Source organism: Puntigrus tetrazona, chromosome 16, assembly GCF_018831695.1.
Source record: "Puntigrus tetrazona isolate hp1 chromosome 16, ASM1883169v1, whole genome shotgun sequence".
Classification (NCBI taxonomy): Eukaryota; Metazoa; Chordata; class Actinopteri; order Cypriniformes; family Cyprinidae; genus Puntigrus; species Puntigrus tetrazona.
In genome coordinates, this window is record NC_056714.1 from 17,203,311 (window position 1) to 17,220,521 (window position 17,211).

Below are 17,211 nucleotides of genomic sequence, written 5' to 3' on the forward strand. Positions count from 1 at the left end.
GAACGAGCAGAGAGTAAGGAAGAGGGAAAGGATGGGATGAAGGTAGAAAAAGGCAATATTAGCGCAGACATGGAAAACAAATCCACAGCAGGCAGAGTAGCCACAAGCTAATTAAAATCAGGGGAGCAGGGGAAATCAATCGATTCAGGAGAAAAATCGAGGCTGTAATCAAGAGATTAGCTCAGGAGCCATCAATTTCACAACAACTTGCTAATGATCACTAAAGCACAGACATGAAACTAAGATTTAAAAATATATGGAAATGCGTTTGAAGATCCAACACTCAGTAAATGTAAATGTAAATGTAAATACATATTCCAAAGTCTTAGATATTAGGAGTATGTCTGTGTGTGTGTGTCTGCATGTATTCAAGCACATTTTTGATATTTTGACTTCTGCTTATAAAACACAGAAAATACTGCAGTTTTAAAATGCTTAAACTACTTTTGTCCATTCAATCCAAGTTATTGAATGGACCAAAGAACCAATTTTCAAAATACCATTTCCTGTATTATACAGAAAACAGAAATGCATTTCTGTTTTGTAGGTTAAAGGGAATAGTTTATTCGAAGAAAACACACTCACCATTCAGCCATCCAACATGTACTGTAGATAAGTTTGTTTCTTCTCTAGAACACATTTGGAGAAATTTTGCATTACATCACCTGCTCGTGAATGGGTCCTCTGCGGTGAATGGGTGCCGTCACAATGAGAGTTCAAACAGCTGATAAAAACATCACAGTAACCCAAGCGACTCTAGTCCATCAGGTTGGAGTATTCGCATTGGCATGCTTGTAAAAAAACAAATAAATCTTTAAGGTGTTCTAAATTTAAAACCTTCACATCTGGCCAAAATTATTCATATTCATTATCCATAGTCCATAATCTACAATAACACTCTGCTGACACGGTAAAAAAAACTGAGCTGCTTTTGCTTATCAATTGTGCTTGATCTATGTATACTGATTCAGACAAGACTTTTTTTTTTTACGGAGTAGGCAATGTTATAGAGGACTTTATTTTAGATAGAAGCAAAAACATCTTAATGATGGATGTGTTTCATACAAGCTCAAAGCCTTTCACTTAACAGGACATTTATTAATAGACTGGAGCAATGTGGATTATTATGATGTGTTATCAGCTTTTTAGACTCATTCTGACGGCACCCATTCAATACAGAGGATGCACTGTTTTGCATGTGCAAAACATGATGTAATGCTACATTTCAGAAAGTTGGTTTCTGATGAAGAAACACCTCGTCAACATTTTGTATGGCCTGAGGTGATGGGTGAGTACATTTTCTGTAAATTTGTGAACTATTCCCATTTACAGAGAAATAGTGCAGAAAATAAGAGTCTTTACAATGCTACTAAAATATTCTCTTCTCAAAGTGCAAAAAAATGACATGATCATCAGATTTAGCGATACTATTACAAAAAGTTGAAAGGTTATCACTTTTTTTTTTTTTTTATTTATTTATTACTGTAATATATGTATACATACATACATGTAACTTTTTTTTTTTTTTTTGAACAACCACAACAACACACACACACACACACACACACACACACACACACAAAAAAAGGGAATACACATACAAATATTATACAGAAAATAGAGGGGAAAAAGAAAAGGAAAAAGAAAACAAAAAAAAAAAGGGGGTAATTTCTAATAAAGAAAAGGAAATTAAATAAAAAAATAAAAAAAAAAAAAAAAAAGGGGGTAAATAAGGATTCTGTATCTATAATGCAGGTATGGTCTCAAAGAAGGAAAGCAGAGGATTCCACATTTTATAGAATGAATTGACAGAGTCACTGATAGAGTATTTGATTTTTTCCAAATGTAAGAAAGACATCAAATCTTTCAACCAAGAGAGATTGGGAGGGGGCATGAGGATTTCCAGTGTAACAGTATACGCTCTTTTGGCTATTAATGAGGCAAAGGCTATAATATCGGCATGGTGCTTCTTATATAAGCCATCAACAGGAGATATTCCAAAATTGCTGTTATTGGACAAGGTATCACAGAAACACTAAGAGCTTTTGACATTGTATCAAAAAAGAGGACCAGTAAGAATTCAGACTAGGACAAGTGTAAATGTATGAGTATGGTCTGCTGGGGACAACAGGCATCTATTGCATCTATCATCTTCTGATAAACAGAGTTTTTTTAATTTTGCTTTAGTGAAATGGATTCTGTGAACAACTTTAAACTGAATGAGATTTAAGCGAGCACAGATACAGACAGAGTTCATTTTGGCTAAAACAGTGTCCCACAGCTCCTCGTCAATTTCCTGTTCTAACTCCATCTCCCAGGTTTGTTTGAGTTTAGAAAGAGGAAGAAGATGTGAGGACCGAAGCAGGTCATAAATGGAGGAAATGCGGTTCAGAAATTTTGGTAGCAAGAATATATCTTCAATTAAAGTATTCTTTGGCTGCTGGGGGAAAGTATCCAAATGTTTTTTGGCAAAGTCACGCATTTGAAAATAACGAAATAAGTTTGATTTAGAGATTTTATAATTACTCAACAAATCGTTAAATGACCCAAATGTGTGATCAAAGAACAGATCCTGGAACTGTATTAAACCCTTTTCATTTAGCTGTGTGAAAGTAGAATCCAAACTAGAAGGGACAAAAAGATGATTACCACAGATAGGCGCCAAAGTGGACAATGCTTTTAATTTGAAATGATTTCGGAACTGTTTCCAGATTTTTAGTGAAGAGAGTACAATCGGGTTTGTGGTGAATTTAGTGGGACATCGCAGATTGGGGTCAAAAACCAATGCGGGTAATGAGGATAATACGCAGGAATTGGCTTCCATCCGACACCAAGTGATATCTGGGGAATTACACCAAAAATAAATTTTTTGGATATTAGCTGCCCAGTAATAAAAAAGAAAATTTGGAAGTGCAAGACCACCATCCTGTTTGGCTCTTTGAAGTGTTAACTTCGAAACACGTGGGGGTTTACCAGCCCAAATATATGAGGATATGATGGCATCAAGTGACTTAAAAAAGGATTTGGGGAGAAAAATAGGAAGCGTCTGAAACAGAAAAAGCATACGTGGAAGGATATTCATTTTAATTGACTCAATCCTGCCTACTAACGATAGCGGAAGATTATTCCACTGTTGAAGATCTGCTTTAATACGGTCTATTAATTTAGTAAAATTTTCTTTTTGCAATGATTTGATAGATTTTGAGATTTGAATCCCTAAATAACGAAAAACCAGTAAAAGACATGTGAAACGGAAGTAACGTCGGGAGATTTGTTTTGCCAACGCGTTAATTGGAAAACATTCGCTCTAGCAAAGTTCAGCCTATACCCGGATATAGAGCCAAACTCGCTTAACAAATGCATTATGTTGTTCATACAGTTAAGAGGATCTGAGATATATAACAAAAGGTCATCAGCATATAATGATACCCGATGTTCCTGTTCGCCTCTACTAATACCTGAAAACACTGAAGAAGATTTCAAAGCTATAGAGAGAGGCTCAATAGCCAAAGCAAAGAGGAGAGGTGAGAGTGGGCATCCTTGACGGGTAAATTCCGAGAGAGAGAAAATAAGTAGACATTTCAGAGTTTGTTTTCACACATGCTGAGGGATTGGAGTACAATAAACGGATCCATGATATGAATGTAGATCCAAATCAAAATTTTGTAGAACTGTGAATAAGTAATCCCACTCACCCGGTCAAAAGCTTTCTCTGCATCCAGCGAAATGACCATTTCTGGCTTTGATGACCTGGATGGAGTAAAGACTACATTCAGCAGACGGCGATATTGACGATAACTGGCGGCCCATTATAAAACCAGTTTGGTCATCTGATATAATGGATGAAAGATGACACTCTAAACGCTTGGCCAAAACCTTAGCTAATAGTTTAACGCCATTATTAATTAAGCTAATTGGTCTGTAACTGCCACAAAGTTTAGGTCTTTGTCTTTCTTTAATATTAATGAAATCAAAGCTTGGCTTAGGGATGGTGACAAGAATCCTTGGTCCAAAGAGTGATTGTACAATTCTAATAGAATGGGGGATAGCTGATTAGAAAACTTTTTTAAAAATTCAGTTGGGAAGCCATCCGGCCAGGGGCCTTGTTGTTTTTCATGGTTGCGATGCAAGAAGTTATCTCTTCCAAACTAAGAGGTGCGCTCTAGGCTACTGACTGCTTCTGAGCTTAATTTCGGAATATCTAATTGAGAGAGAAAATCATGAATAGCATTAGTGTCTGAGCAAGCTTCTGATTTATATAGCCTAGAATAAAAGGAAGCAAACTCCAAATTTATTCTGACTGGATCATTGATAAGATTATTTGAGGAGTCATAAACCTGTGAGATTAATTGAGAAGCCCGCTGATGTCTGAGCTGAGATGCCATGAGACGGCTAGCTCTCTCTCCATGTTCATAGTATGTTGCTCTTGTTCGATTTAGCAGAAATTCTGCCTTATTGGTTGTCAGTAAGTCAAATTCAGTTTGTAGTTTAAGCCGCTCCGTCTCTAAAGCCGTGTTTGGTGACCTGGCATTTGATCTGTCCAACTCTAAAATTTTATCAATTAGTTTCTGCTGTTTTAATTTTTCTGCATTTGGTCCAATATGCATTAAAGAGATTATCCTTCCTCGTATGTATGCTTTGAATGTTTCCCATAGCAGTGATGGCGACACAGACTCAGATTTGTTGGTGTCCAAAAAAATCTATATTCTTAGAAATATATTCACAAAATTCTTTGTCAGCCAATAACCTGCTATTGAGCTTCCAATTTCCAGCATGTTTACAAGAATTTTGAGGGAACGAGATCCAAAATGTGTGGGGCATGGTCTGAGATAATTATTGCAGAATATTCTGTAGATTTGACTAAAGATAAAAAGCTTTATCTATAAAAAAATAATCAATACGTGAATATACATGATGGACATTCAAAAGAAAGAAAAATCTTTTGCAGTTGGATTGAGAAATCGCCAGGATCTACACACCCCAACTGATCCATTACAGATGAAAAGGTCCTAGACATTGAACTAGGAGCTGATATCCTTGGCTGAGAACGGTCCAAATTCGGACTAATTGTGCAATTAAGATCCCCGCCAAAATAAGGTGGTGAGTATCTAAATTTGGAAAGTGGGAATATAGTGTAGTCATAAAGGCCGGTTATCAAAATTAGGGGCATAAACGCTTACTAATATAACAGGGGTCTGATATAGAGTACCTGATACTATTACGTAACGCCCACCAGGATCAGAGATTACACTGTTTGGGACAAACTTTATACGTTTGTGTATTACAATGGCAGTACTACTCTAGATTTACTATTAAAATTTGAGTGAAAAACCTGACCAATCCATGGTTTACGTAATCTGTTCTGATCACACATCTTGAGGTGAGTTTCCTGTAAAAAGGCAATATCCGTAGACATACTTTTTAAATGCGAGAAAACTCTTGATCTTTTAATTTGACCACCAAGGCCTCTCACGCTCCAGGTAACAAATCTGATAGTATTGCAAGTAAGCCCTCCACTTTAACTTTAGGAACACTCATTTGTTGTTGGAGAAAAACAGCACATAATGATGATAATAATGAAAATGATAAAATGAGCGAAAAGATCTTTGAGACACATGAATAGGTGAGTGAAGAATAGAAAGGGAAACAACAAAAACAAAAGAAAAGAAGAAAGAAAAAGAGAAAAAAAGAAAAACCTACTATACTTACAACTCTGAAGCTCGTCTTTTGAACATGACGAGATGCCAGAACACCCATTTACACCACCGATTAACCACTAACTACGAGAATTGTTCATCCAAAAACTTAAATTTACACCTTGTTAAATTTTAGTGATACATGAGAAACGTAAATCTTAAACATATTAATAACGTATCCGGACGTAATTGCAATAGAACGAGAGCTTTAACTGGAAGCATTATCTCGAAGAACCATGGTATAAACTGTACCTGTTAAAGTCATCCTTCCATCGCGGCAATACAGTTTAGTCTATAGTTCCAGAGTTAGTCTGTAAAGTTCTGATGATAGAACGACTCTGCTGCTTCAGGAGAATCAAAGATCCGTTCCACGCCGTTGCAGCTCACTCGAAGGCGCGCAGGGTACAGCATTCCAAACCGAACTCCTCGTTTGTAGAAAAGGCTCTTCACTTTGTTGAAAGCCGCCCGTTTCTCGCCGTCTCTGTGCTAAAGTCCTCATACATTTTGATCTTGTGATCCTTGTAAGAGAGGTCTCTCTGCGCTTTAGCCCATGTCATGACCGAATCTTTGATGATGTAACGATGAAATCTGACAATCAGCGGTCGTGGAGGTTCGCCCGCGCGAGGTTTGGGTCGGAGGCTGCGATGTACACGATCCAACTCAGGTGGTTCTGCTAGACAGTCGCCAAGAAGTTCAGAAAGCAGGTTAGTCGCAAACTCCCTTGCATTCCTTCCTTCAATACCCTCCGGAAGGCCAATGATTCGTATATTTTGGCGCTTCGAGCGAGAGATCAGATCTTCTATGCTAGCCTTAAGCGCCGTATTCTCTTTTTCCATAATTGTCATCTTCGTTTGAAGAGTGCTGACATTATGTTCGAGTCGAGTTAACTGGTCGCTGTGCTCCGATAGGCCCGCTTCCATCTCACTGATCGTAGCTGCTTGCGTTGTCAGGGTCGCACCTATCGATTCAATTGAAGACCGGATTGGTTCCAGAGAGCTGTTTAGAAGTGTAACGAATTCTCTAGTCATGTCCTTTCTGAACCTTTCGAGCTCCTTGACTAGAGATTCGGTTGTAAGTTGAGGGGATGCGGATCCGCTATCTGCCATTTTGCTGCTTTCTTGACAAGTCTGTGCATGTTGAGTTTTGCCGCCTGTCCTCGTTGATTTACTCATTTTGCGATTATTTCGACGATGTAAAGTTTCACAAGTATAAAAACTTTCCAATCTGCTGTTAAAATCAGGTGTATTCTGATGAGATTACATGAAATAACGCGGAGCGTAGACACATCGCGTCGTCTCAACCCCTCATTATCAAACCGGAAGAAGGTTATCACTTTTAATACTAAGCAATAAGCTGCCAACTCATTCATAGCTGGCAGTATATTTCACATAGTGCAGAGAGATGACCTTCTAAAAAGGCTAATTAATAAATAATTACTGTTTGCTTTATTATGGCCATATTAATGACACAGCTAACAAAAAGCTTGGCCAATATGGGGCACTGATTAAAGAGCAGATGAATAATTGAGACGTTAGCGAACGTAATTAAATATTCACAAGTCTGAACCAAAGCCAAGAGCGTGACTTTCAGGTCTTATTTACATATTTTGTGCCCATGAACTAATTTTTTACTCTTAAATTTCCTTTAAAAAATTTATAAAGCAGCACAAATAAAGACTCTTAACAGATTTAAACTGTAAACTCCAAAGACCTTATGAAGTCTTTCAACATTATGCATATGCAGAGATGCTCTTAAATGACCCTCAAATAAAAGAGAATAGGTTCATTATTTATTGTATAATTATATTTACTTAAAAGCAAAACCAAAAAAATCCAAACTACGCTATATTAAAGATAAAGATCTCTCATTATCACAGAGCTTTTTATTATTGTTATATTCATTCGGTCAGTTGTCTTTAATATGTATATTCGTTTTTTATGTGCCTTTATCCATTTGTATATCCATAACTGTAACTTTTACTTTATTAGTGAGGTTAAAACAAAGACAGTGCTGGGTGCTGAGACAGGGGCAGAGTTTGTATTACGCCTCGCCTGGCTGTTTTAATTTGAAGGTTTACATGTCTGAGCCCTTGAAAAGCCACTAGGATCGATATCACGAGTACAAAGATAGATTTCTCCTGTTTTCCTATTGGCTGGCCATAACTACCTATGAATAGTGCATTCTGCAATAACGTTAAGCAATGAAAGTCTATGTTTTAGAGTCTCAAGAAAAGACATCCAGTTTTCATTTACAGGAATATGTGAGATTACAGGTGTACATCCATGGACGAGAGGTTGCAAGGTGAAGTAGAGGAAATGAAGGGTGAATTATGACAGATCCATCAGAGAGCGAGCAAGACTTAGAGAGAGAAAAGCAATGGAGGAGGTACAAAAGAACTACATGTGGTGACCAAAGGTTTTTTCTGAGAGAAACAAAGTCCAGTAACAGTGAAAAGCCTGAGGACGAGATGGAAACGAGGAGGAGAAAGAGAAAGAAGAAAGGACAGGGTTTTGTAAAAAAAAAAAAAAAAAAACCTATAGGTATTGTGATAGCTCAACCTGCAAGCTATTCCCGCTCTCGTTTTCTTTCGAACTTTGCCTTTCATTTTCCATTTCTATAGCACTCGGACACCAGCAGAGTTTGAGAAATTTCACAGTAGAAAAAGAGCTGACGGCATGCTGAGAGAGCCATGACAGATGGAAAAAATGAGAAGGGACCAAGGGAGGAGTGGAGAAATCAGCCAGGTAGAAAATGTGTGTGTGTGTGTGTGTGTGTGTGTGTGTCTGCGCACTGTATGTGGGGGAGAATGAAAACTACGCCAAGATGAAATCAGATGGCCTCATCATTTCCAAAAGAACAGTGTGTGTATGTGTGTGAGCTTTACCTTTTTGGCCTTGCTAAGGTAATGCCCAAGCTGATTTTCTGAAGTTCACACCGTTGTTTGTCAAGTCTTGTTTGTCCAGCTGCAAATAAAGCAGCCATCCTAACAGATACCAAACCTGAAACAGGAGAAAATACAAATACATAAGTGCATAAAACAAAAATACACTGCAAAATATGATCGTGATTTTAACAGAGAAATATTTTGGTTTAATGCTTCTCACCGTGATGGTGATTAAAGTGTTTGCGGGAATGACACTGAGCACCTGCTATAAATGTTAGTCTTTAAAACTGCCTTTGATGGGTTTTGGTTCACCATGTGACTTCCTCATCACCACATGCATTTGGTGGTTATCAGTGTATTTCAAAGGTATAAAACAGATTTCAGTACTTTAATAGGATGGTATATTTACATTATAAAAACCAAAAACGTTGTTGTATTTTTTTATGGTAGAATTCCAGCAACCACAGATATTATTTTTACAGTGTACATATATAACATAAAAATGAATTTTGTATAAAAACACACACACACACACACACTCGGTATGTGCATATACACATATATATACACACACTCTCTCTGTGTGTATGTGTGTGTGTGTTTAAACATACAAAAATGTTGATTAGTTAGCAAAAGAATAAAAACTAAATTACTTATTGACAATTTATAATACATTTTGGTGTTTTAAAACCAAATTCTTTTAGGATTAACCTTTGTCTGTGGTAGGGCTGATCCCTAATAGTCAACTAACATTGGCTTGGTTGACCAAAATATTATTAGTCGCTTATGATTAAAAAAAAAACTGGATAGCAGCGTGCAAAATTGCAGGAAAGATGGAGGCACCAGAGCGGTCACTCGCTCTTAAAATGTCCTTTTTGAGCATACTTTCTGAATTTGAGCGAGAAACTCCACAACTCCATGTATGCTTGCTTTACTTGACAAATATCCAATAACAAAGAAATCACTAGTTTATCAATACGTCATTGTTAAGGCCATATTTGCTTATTTTATGTTTAATAATATTATATTTCTCTGTGTTTATTTGATAAATTTGTTGTCAATATTATGTTTCAGAACTATGTGTTTAATATTTAACATGGTGTCTCTTTAAGAGAATAGGATGGTGATGTTTAAAGATACAGTATAATATTTAAGCTGTGGAAGCACATGGTTTTACTACAGTGTCTTTTGTTTGCTTTTGTTGTATGTTTGGAAACCTGAAAAAACTAAGAAATAAAACTGACATAGATTTTTATGAAACGATAGAATTTATAATGATTAAAATGTTAATGCAGCCTCCCTACTGTGTTTTTTTGTTTGTTTGTTTTGTTTTGATTTGATTAGATTTTTAAGCATTTATTGGGTTATAAGCAAATAAATGCACATTATAATGATTTACATGGTTTATTAATAAATGCATGGTTCAACTAACAGCTGTTGACCAGAAAATAACTCCTTAGTCGAGGGCAGCCCTAGTCTGTGGCTTTACTAAATATTTTGCACTATATGCAAATTTTTTGGTTACCAAAATCTTTTATAATGTGCAATAAACAGAAAATAACTGAATAAATAAATTGGCATACTAATGTATAACTCATTCTAAAGTCTATTCATATTTTCATTTGAAATGTAAATCATTTCCATATTCCCTATTGATTTTAATTGTGCAGTTACACCAGGATCATGGTCTGGAAACACCGATCTGAGTTAAATAAGGTAAAATCTGGCACAGCTTACCCCACTCTCACCCTCAGTACATACATAAAAGTAGGCAGAGACAGTCAGTCAGCCACTAGTAATTAACAAAACAAACCTAAAGCACTTCCTGTGCACTCTTTCAGAGCTATAAATATTTGATTTCAGGCAGGATTAAAATAACCTTATTTTGCAAGAGAGGGAGAAACAAACAATCGGGCAGCTATGTTTGTACCCTGAAAAATGAGAAGTCAGACGCAAATGGGCTGTGGGAAAGGGTGTGTGTGCATGTTTTTGTTGTGCTGTATTGAAGTGCTCTTCACTTTATCACCTACTGTTACACTCTATACCCTCCTCTGATGTCTCAATAACACACCACAGAGAGTTCAAACATCTCTCACTCCCACTCTCTCTGTCTCTTTCTCTTTCACACTCTCTGATTCTCCTGAGCTGAATGTTCAGAACACTCTGTAAGTGCTCTCAATCTGTCAGATATCTATTAGAGAGAAAGAGAGAGAGTGTGTGTGTGTGTTTGTGTATGTTTGTGTACACACCAGACTCATTGCATAAACTAAGGATGGGAATCAAAGGAATTTAATGGTCCAGTTCAGATTCCAACATAAAGGATTGTTTTAAATGGCTAATAGATCTGGTGATAAAAATCTAAACAAACTAAAATGAAATCAAATATTTTAAATGTCATAAGTTTCATATTCACATTTTGAATAATGTATTGGCTTCACTTTTGCTCATTAACTATGCATCAACTCTCAAGACTTTGTTTGTACTGTATAAGTTATTTTTAATCAGCTCTGAAGAAAAGATCAGAATGCTTTCTAGTTTAATAATGCTTTTTGTGCTTTTGGTGGTTTTGAAACATTAGTGTGTTATTCAAAAACGCCAGTAGTTTTCTTTGAGAGGTAGGGTTAGGGTAAAGGGATAGAAAATACAGTTTCTCCCAAATATAAGCCGTTATGTATATGGAGAGACCATATAAACCATATACCAATGTGTGTGTGTGTGTGTGTGTGTGTGTGTGTGTGTGTGTATGCTGGTCTGTCAAAATGCGATGTCTCAGAATCTCAGTTTCAGCACTGTGTAATTTCCATAGCTAATAATGTAAAGTGAAGACCAAAGCACTTTTGCACAAACAAACTACTGTTTCAGCAGGATACAGGGCTATATATTATTAATCCAGTTTCAGACAGTGAGTAATGCATCAAATGCTGGTGTCAAACATCCTACGAGGTAGAGCAGGTAAGATGGGCCTAATAATACAAAAACTAAAAAACACCTTATATGTTATAATAAGCCATTTATTTTCGTTTTTAACTTGAAATCATTTAATCACGGTATTATTTATTTAGATTAATCAAACTATTTACAAATGAATGAAAGCACTTTTACCATTTAAAAAAGAAACTTAACACACACCTCCACAACCTCGTCATCCTCCTCCAGAAGATCCTCCAACACCTCTGTGGCCATCTGGAAAAAGAAAACAGCTTTTCATTTACTGAAATATGACATGTAATTAGAAAGTGAACCGCTTTTTAAGTCCAAATACTTCCTCCGCTGCTCAAAAATTACTCTCGCATAAAAGGAAACTGCAGTTAGATGTCATTAAACACAACGCCCAGAATACATCAAGCATATTCCATTATTTTAAATGGTAATTTTTTATTAAATCAGGATAAATTATACATAATGGTCACATTTTGAAATTTAAATTTAAATAAAACTTTTTTGCTATATGGTAATGAGAATTGTGTGCCACAGAGCAAAGAATTATAATGGTCTTAAAAATAAGTTTATTTGGAAATCTCACAGTATTTTTTCCTCGATTTACTGATAATCAAATCACAGTAAAAGTATAAGAACTGCATCAGTACAGTCTGTTTATTTTTGGCTTATGGTCAACAGCACTCTTTTTGCTGATTATTAATTAAGTGTTAACTGTGCTGTGCTAGCCGGTTCTCAAGGGAGAGAAAAGTGCTTATAATTTAATGATTTTTTTACTGCTTTATCACCTCAGTTCTTACGTTAATTTGTTAAACACCATCTTTATCTCTCCTTTGAGAGCCTGAGATCTTCATTTCCTGATCGGTGTTATTGATCTATCCGCTGTCAGCCTCTGCCTATCAGCTTAACCCATTCATCCAGAGTGTGTTTTAATTAAGCGTCATCAATACATAAGATCAAGAGCTGATAGACAAGGTCAGTTAAAGCCAAATATTGGGCCATTAAGACACTTCATCTCAAAGTCCTTGAGCTTCACATCAAATACAGATGAGAGCTGTAATCAGCTGCACAGCGCTTATGAATCGTGACCGTACAATGTAACCCAAGCTAATACCGTACATTGATTTTCTGATTCACAATAACAAGTGCAGATTTCTCCTCCACAAAAGCATTCAGATCTGTTACAGAGTGCGATTTTTAGATTTCCCAACTTTTAGAAACGCACTAAAGCTCCTTGTAAGTTTCTCCTGATCGATATACTGAGACAGGCTCTTTTGTTATTCCCTCAGGAGGGTCATGGCTTTGGCCGAGGGCCACGATGACCCCGAAAGCCTCTTTGAACTCAGATGTCAGCCACTCTCAGCATCCCTCTCTCCTCTCGTCCCGTCACACTCACGCCATCCATTTCAACCAGGGCCACAGAGTCAAGATCAAGCTCGTGTAATGCACGCGCTGATAGGGAGGGGGAGAAAGAGAGAAAGAGAAAGTAAAGCCAGAGAAAAGTGAGGACGGATAGAGCACATCGCTCGATGGATACGTAATTTAAGGGACTGACCAACCAATTTACGATCCTGCAAGGCCATAAAATTCAGCCTGGACTTAATAATAGCACATTTAATGTGACACCTCTGACAATTCCAATCTAGCACAAACCACACTCGCCGCCTATCTGTATCTGCTTTTGTGTGTGCGTGCCAGCGACTGTGCATGGCAGAAAGACGGACTGCGTGCAGGAGAATTTATACTCCTAGCCAGGCTGTGTGAAGGCAGAATACACACATACTCGCTTTCGCACCCGAATTTTACAGTCGCACCGTTTATCAAAGGCAACATGGCTGCCACTGGGAGCTAAAAACTTCACTTATATTTAGCCTTTTGGAATGAGGAGGAGCTGAGATAATTACTTTAGGGATTGATGCTCATGTTCGCTCTCTTTCCTTAGCCACATATCACTCGCCGATGCTGGCTCCAAGCTCTCAGCAACAGATAAAAGGGACGGATAAAGTCAAATGCTCGGCCCGGAGGAAAACCGCTATGGGGTACGTGGGATTCTCCATTTAAGAAGTTCAAATTGAATGCATAAATCTGCTTGAATGCTTCTTAGATACATACACGATTACGGACGGCTGACAGCAGCTGGCGGACCAGGAGCTGGTAACGCTCCCGAGCCCCTGTGGAGGTGTACAGCCGCTGGCAGTGTCTACGTCAACTCGGTCTATCTGATGAAGATGCTCAAGAGAGATTTAAAAGAAAATCAACGCAATTGTGGAAAAGTAATACCTTTTGATTACATCTACATAATGTGCAAAGCTTTAAAGGGACTAAAAGTATGAGTTTTGTTTGCAAACAGCAAAATTGAAAGGAGACTATCTTCTGAAGCCATATGTTAATTTGGTGTTTAGGGGTGGTAATATGATTTCACAACTTTACACAAATTCTAGAAGAAATGATAACTTAATGGTGATTCACATCAGACTAATTCAGTGGTAACTTCTGATTTAATTTTGTTTGGATCCACTCAAAAGAATGGGCTCAAAAGAGTCCTTTATTTATAAATCAGACTTCAGAAATCAGGTGCTTCTCTGATACACCATAAAGGTACATTGAATGACATCTCAATATAATCTCAATATAATTCTTTGTATTATGTCCTTCGTTTGACCTGTTTTGAAGGATATATCAGGTCTATCCTTCAGGTCCTTCAATTGCTCACAATCCTTTGCATTCCATTTCCCAAAGAAAATGACATTCATGACACCATGGGCTCATTGACCCACAAGAGGTGTGACCCTCACAGACTTCAAAAGGCCTCACTTCGGTGACCACTTTCTGGTCTCTTTCGACTACTTCTCGTCTTCGTAGCTGGTGAATATGTGCAAAGCGGGTTGCTGTTCGGCTGGACACTGAGATGATGAGAATTTGAGCACCTCTACAACCATTAAGTTTTTTTTCGCAAACCTTACGGCCTTGACTTTCCATTCAACCAAAGATCCTTAAATATCAGCAGATCTATCTCAGATCCCTTAGCTCTTACCACTTTCTACCTCAGAAGAAACTTCTAATCATCAGAGTAAGGACATCTTTGGAATTCATCACTCTTCAAACCTGGAATTGGAAGAACAAAACTTGAAACCATCAAGACTTTCATCCGAGACTGCCTCTGGACCCTCACCAACGAGGCAATGCAAGTATCATATATTTAACTAAACGTTTATAAATGGTGCTTATGGTTTACAGGTGGATGGCTTTACTTACTGACTGTATTTATACTTGTGTGCTTAGTTATGTGAGTGAGTGTTTAGATAATGAAACATTTATGCACAAATCTTAACAATTTTGACCCTTGCTACATGCTCTAATGCCTTGATATTGTAAGAAAGTATTTTCTGTGGGCACAAAAATATCCTTTTAAGAGTTTATATGAACTTATACTGAATGTTCACTGAATGAACAGATTAGTTGATGGCGATGTAATTCTGATACAGTTACTACTGGCAGCTGATATAAATAATTGCAATTCATCATAATTAATTCAAATTATTTATATACATTTCCATAATGAGCTGATTTGCTACACATCATTGAGCTTGTTCAATTTCATTAAATATTACGCTAATGCATTATGTTTTCTTGTGTTTGGTTTTAAATAAATCACATCATGCTAAAAAATACATAATGACCAAAGACATTTGTCTTAACCTGCACCACTTTGCAAAGAAAATCAGATAATATGTAAAATGTTAATATGAATTGTTCTTCTAATTATTGTTAAAGTAATTAATTCTAGCATTTAATGCTGAGAAAGACAGAAGGAATTGTCTAGGAACAACGCATCCTCACTAGAATGCAGCCTTCTGTTTGAGAAGCACCCTACATTTGTTGCACCTAACGCTTTGGGAGTATTTTTTTGTACATCAGTCCATGGCATTTTACAAATCAGTCTTGTAAATAAATGACTTTAGCCTTATCTACAAACAAAGCTATTGTTTGGCTTCAAAAGGCTTGAAATACTGCGTACAGACTAATGCATGATATACCTTACATTTGATAGTCTGTGGTCACCATTCACTTGCACTGTATGAAAACCGCAATTTATGTCAAACATTTCTGTTCTGATCTAGTGAAAAAGTATGTCACATGGGTTGAGAACGACATGGGGGCAAGACTTTTTTATCCATCCTTTCACGGAGAATTATCCTAAATTCTTATAAATACCTTTTCTCTGAACTCCTCTTTTGTTGGCCTGAATATGAAAATCTGTGAAAGAGAAATGTTGAATAACCCTATTGTATTTGTAGGGCTGTAATTGTCAGGTCAAATAAAGGTGTTGTCTGAGTGAGCAGGGAATCAAAGGAATGCAGCCATTAATATTAATATGTTCACACTCAGGAGGAGGCCTGTTCATTGAAAAGTGATTATTTTTTCTTTCAACCCCTGCTTATGCCTCCTCAGTAACTCCTATCATTTTTTCTTTTCCTATTTGCCTGTTTCTCTTTGTGTGCTAAATTGCACATCCATTTGTGCTTAGCCACACTAGAAGTCCTAATACTTTACCATATTTATTCATTATATAGACATACTATAGATGATTCATCATCCATATACAATGTATATGTATAATGTGTCCAAAGTGTAAGTTATATTTACTTTGAACATAAATTGGCTTACAACCACACTGCTATTTAAAAAAAAAAAAAAAAAGATATACACTAAAAACTTCAGGTTTATAGAGTTACTTTTGATGTTAATAAAACATTACCAAGAGCTTAGTCATAAACCACAAATCTGTTAAATTAAGTTTTGGCAAACTTTCACCCTCAAGATTTAGTATGAAGCATCCTAGGATGCACCATGAAGTTTTGCAATTCTAGAGAATATTTTTAATAATCCATCACTTTCAAAGAAAAAATGGTGTAACAAAATGAAAGTATCCCAGCTGTGTAAAAGATTTGATTGTGGGCATGACAATGTCTCTCAAAGATGCATTTGAAGGCAATTAAATTTTAAATAAAATCTTTTGAACCCATTCACAGAAAAAATGTCCTTCAAATTCATTCAGTGACCTTTCCTGTTTGCCAAAAAATGAGTTTTCAGTCTTGTTCGTTCAGTGCGTTTAGTCAGCAAGTCCTCTAAATGAGATCCAGTGCTGACCTAATCTTGTTTTGACTAAGTTTAAGCACCCTAAGCATTTTTTACCCACAGACAAAGTAGATATTTAACATTTTCATCCAATTTTCAGCTGCTGAAGTTTTACCAAGCTCTAGCAAAATCCAACAATTATCTCAATAAATGAAAGGCTTGATAGTTCATTAGTTTTTCTGAATTCAATTCAAAGTTTTAATTATAACACTAATAAACCCATTGTGTTAAAACATGCACAAAAACACAGTATGTCCAACAGACTACTTGGCAAATAAAAGTATAAATTCAGAAATTTAAATGAGGTTATTAGTTACTCACCATAATATCACCATGGACTACCATGGAAAATAATTGTTTTGAGATGCCAAATAAATATAATCTATTTTTGTATAATCTATTTTCTTTAAACCCAGCCTACAACAGCGTGCACAAGAGAATGCACACAATACATTTTTACATTTCAAAATACTCAAAATGTTTTGAAGCAATATGGTTTACAGTGACACAAGAAGTGTTCTCATAAAAAAAATGTATATTATAGTACCCATGTTA

The 17,211-nt window shown here is 36.5% G+C and overlaps 1 protein-coding gene across 1 annotated transcript in view; it reads right to left on the minus strand.

The window, feature by feature from the left end:
• Window positions 1-17,211, minus strand: part of si:dkey-12j5.1 (probable assembly chaperone of rpl4) — a 79,287-nt gene that overhangs the window by 12,828 nt on the left and 49,248 nt on the right. Inside the window, 3 exon segments of the mRNA XM_043261805.1 lie at window positions 8,581-8,601; window positions 8,603-8,695; window positions 11,710-11,763. Coding sequence (XP_043117740.1) covers window positions 8,581-8,601; window positions 8,603-8,695; window positions 11,710-11,763 — 168 coding nt within the window.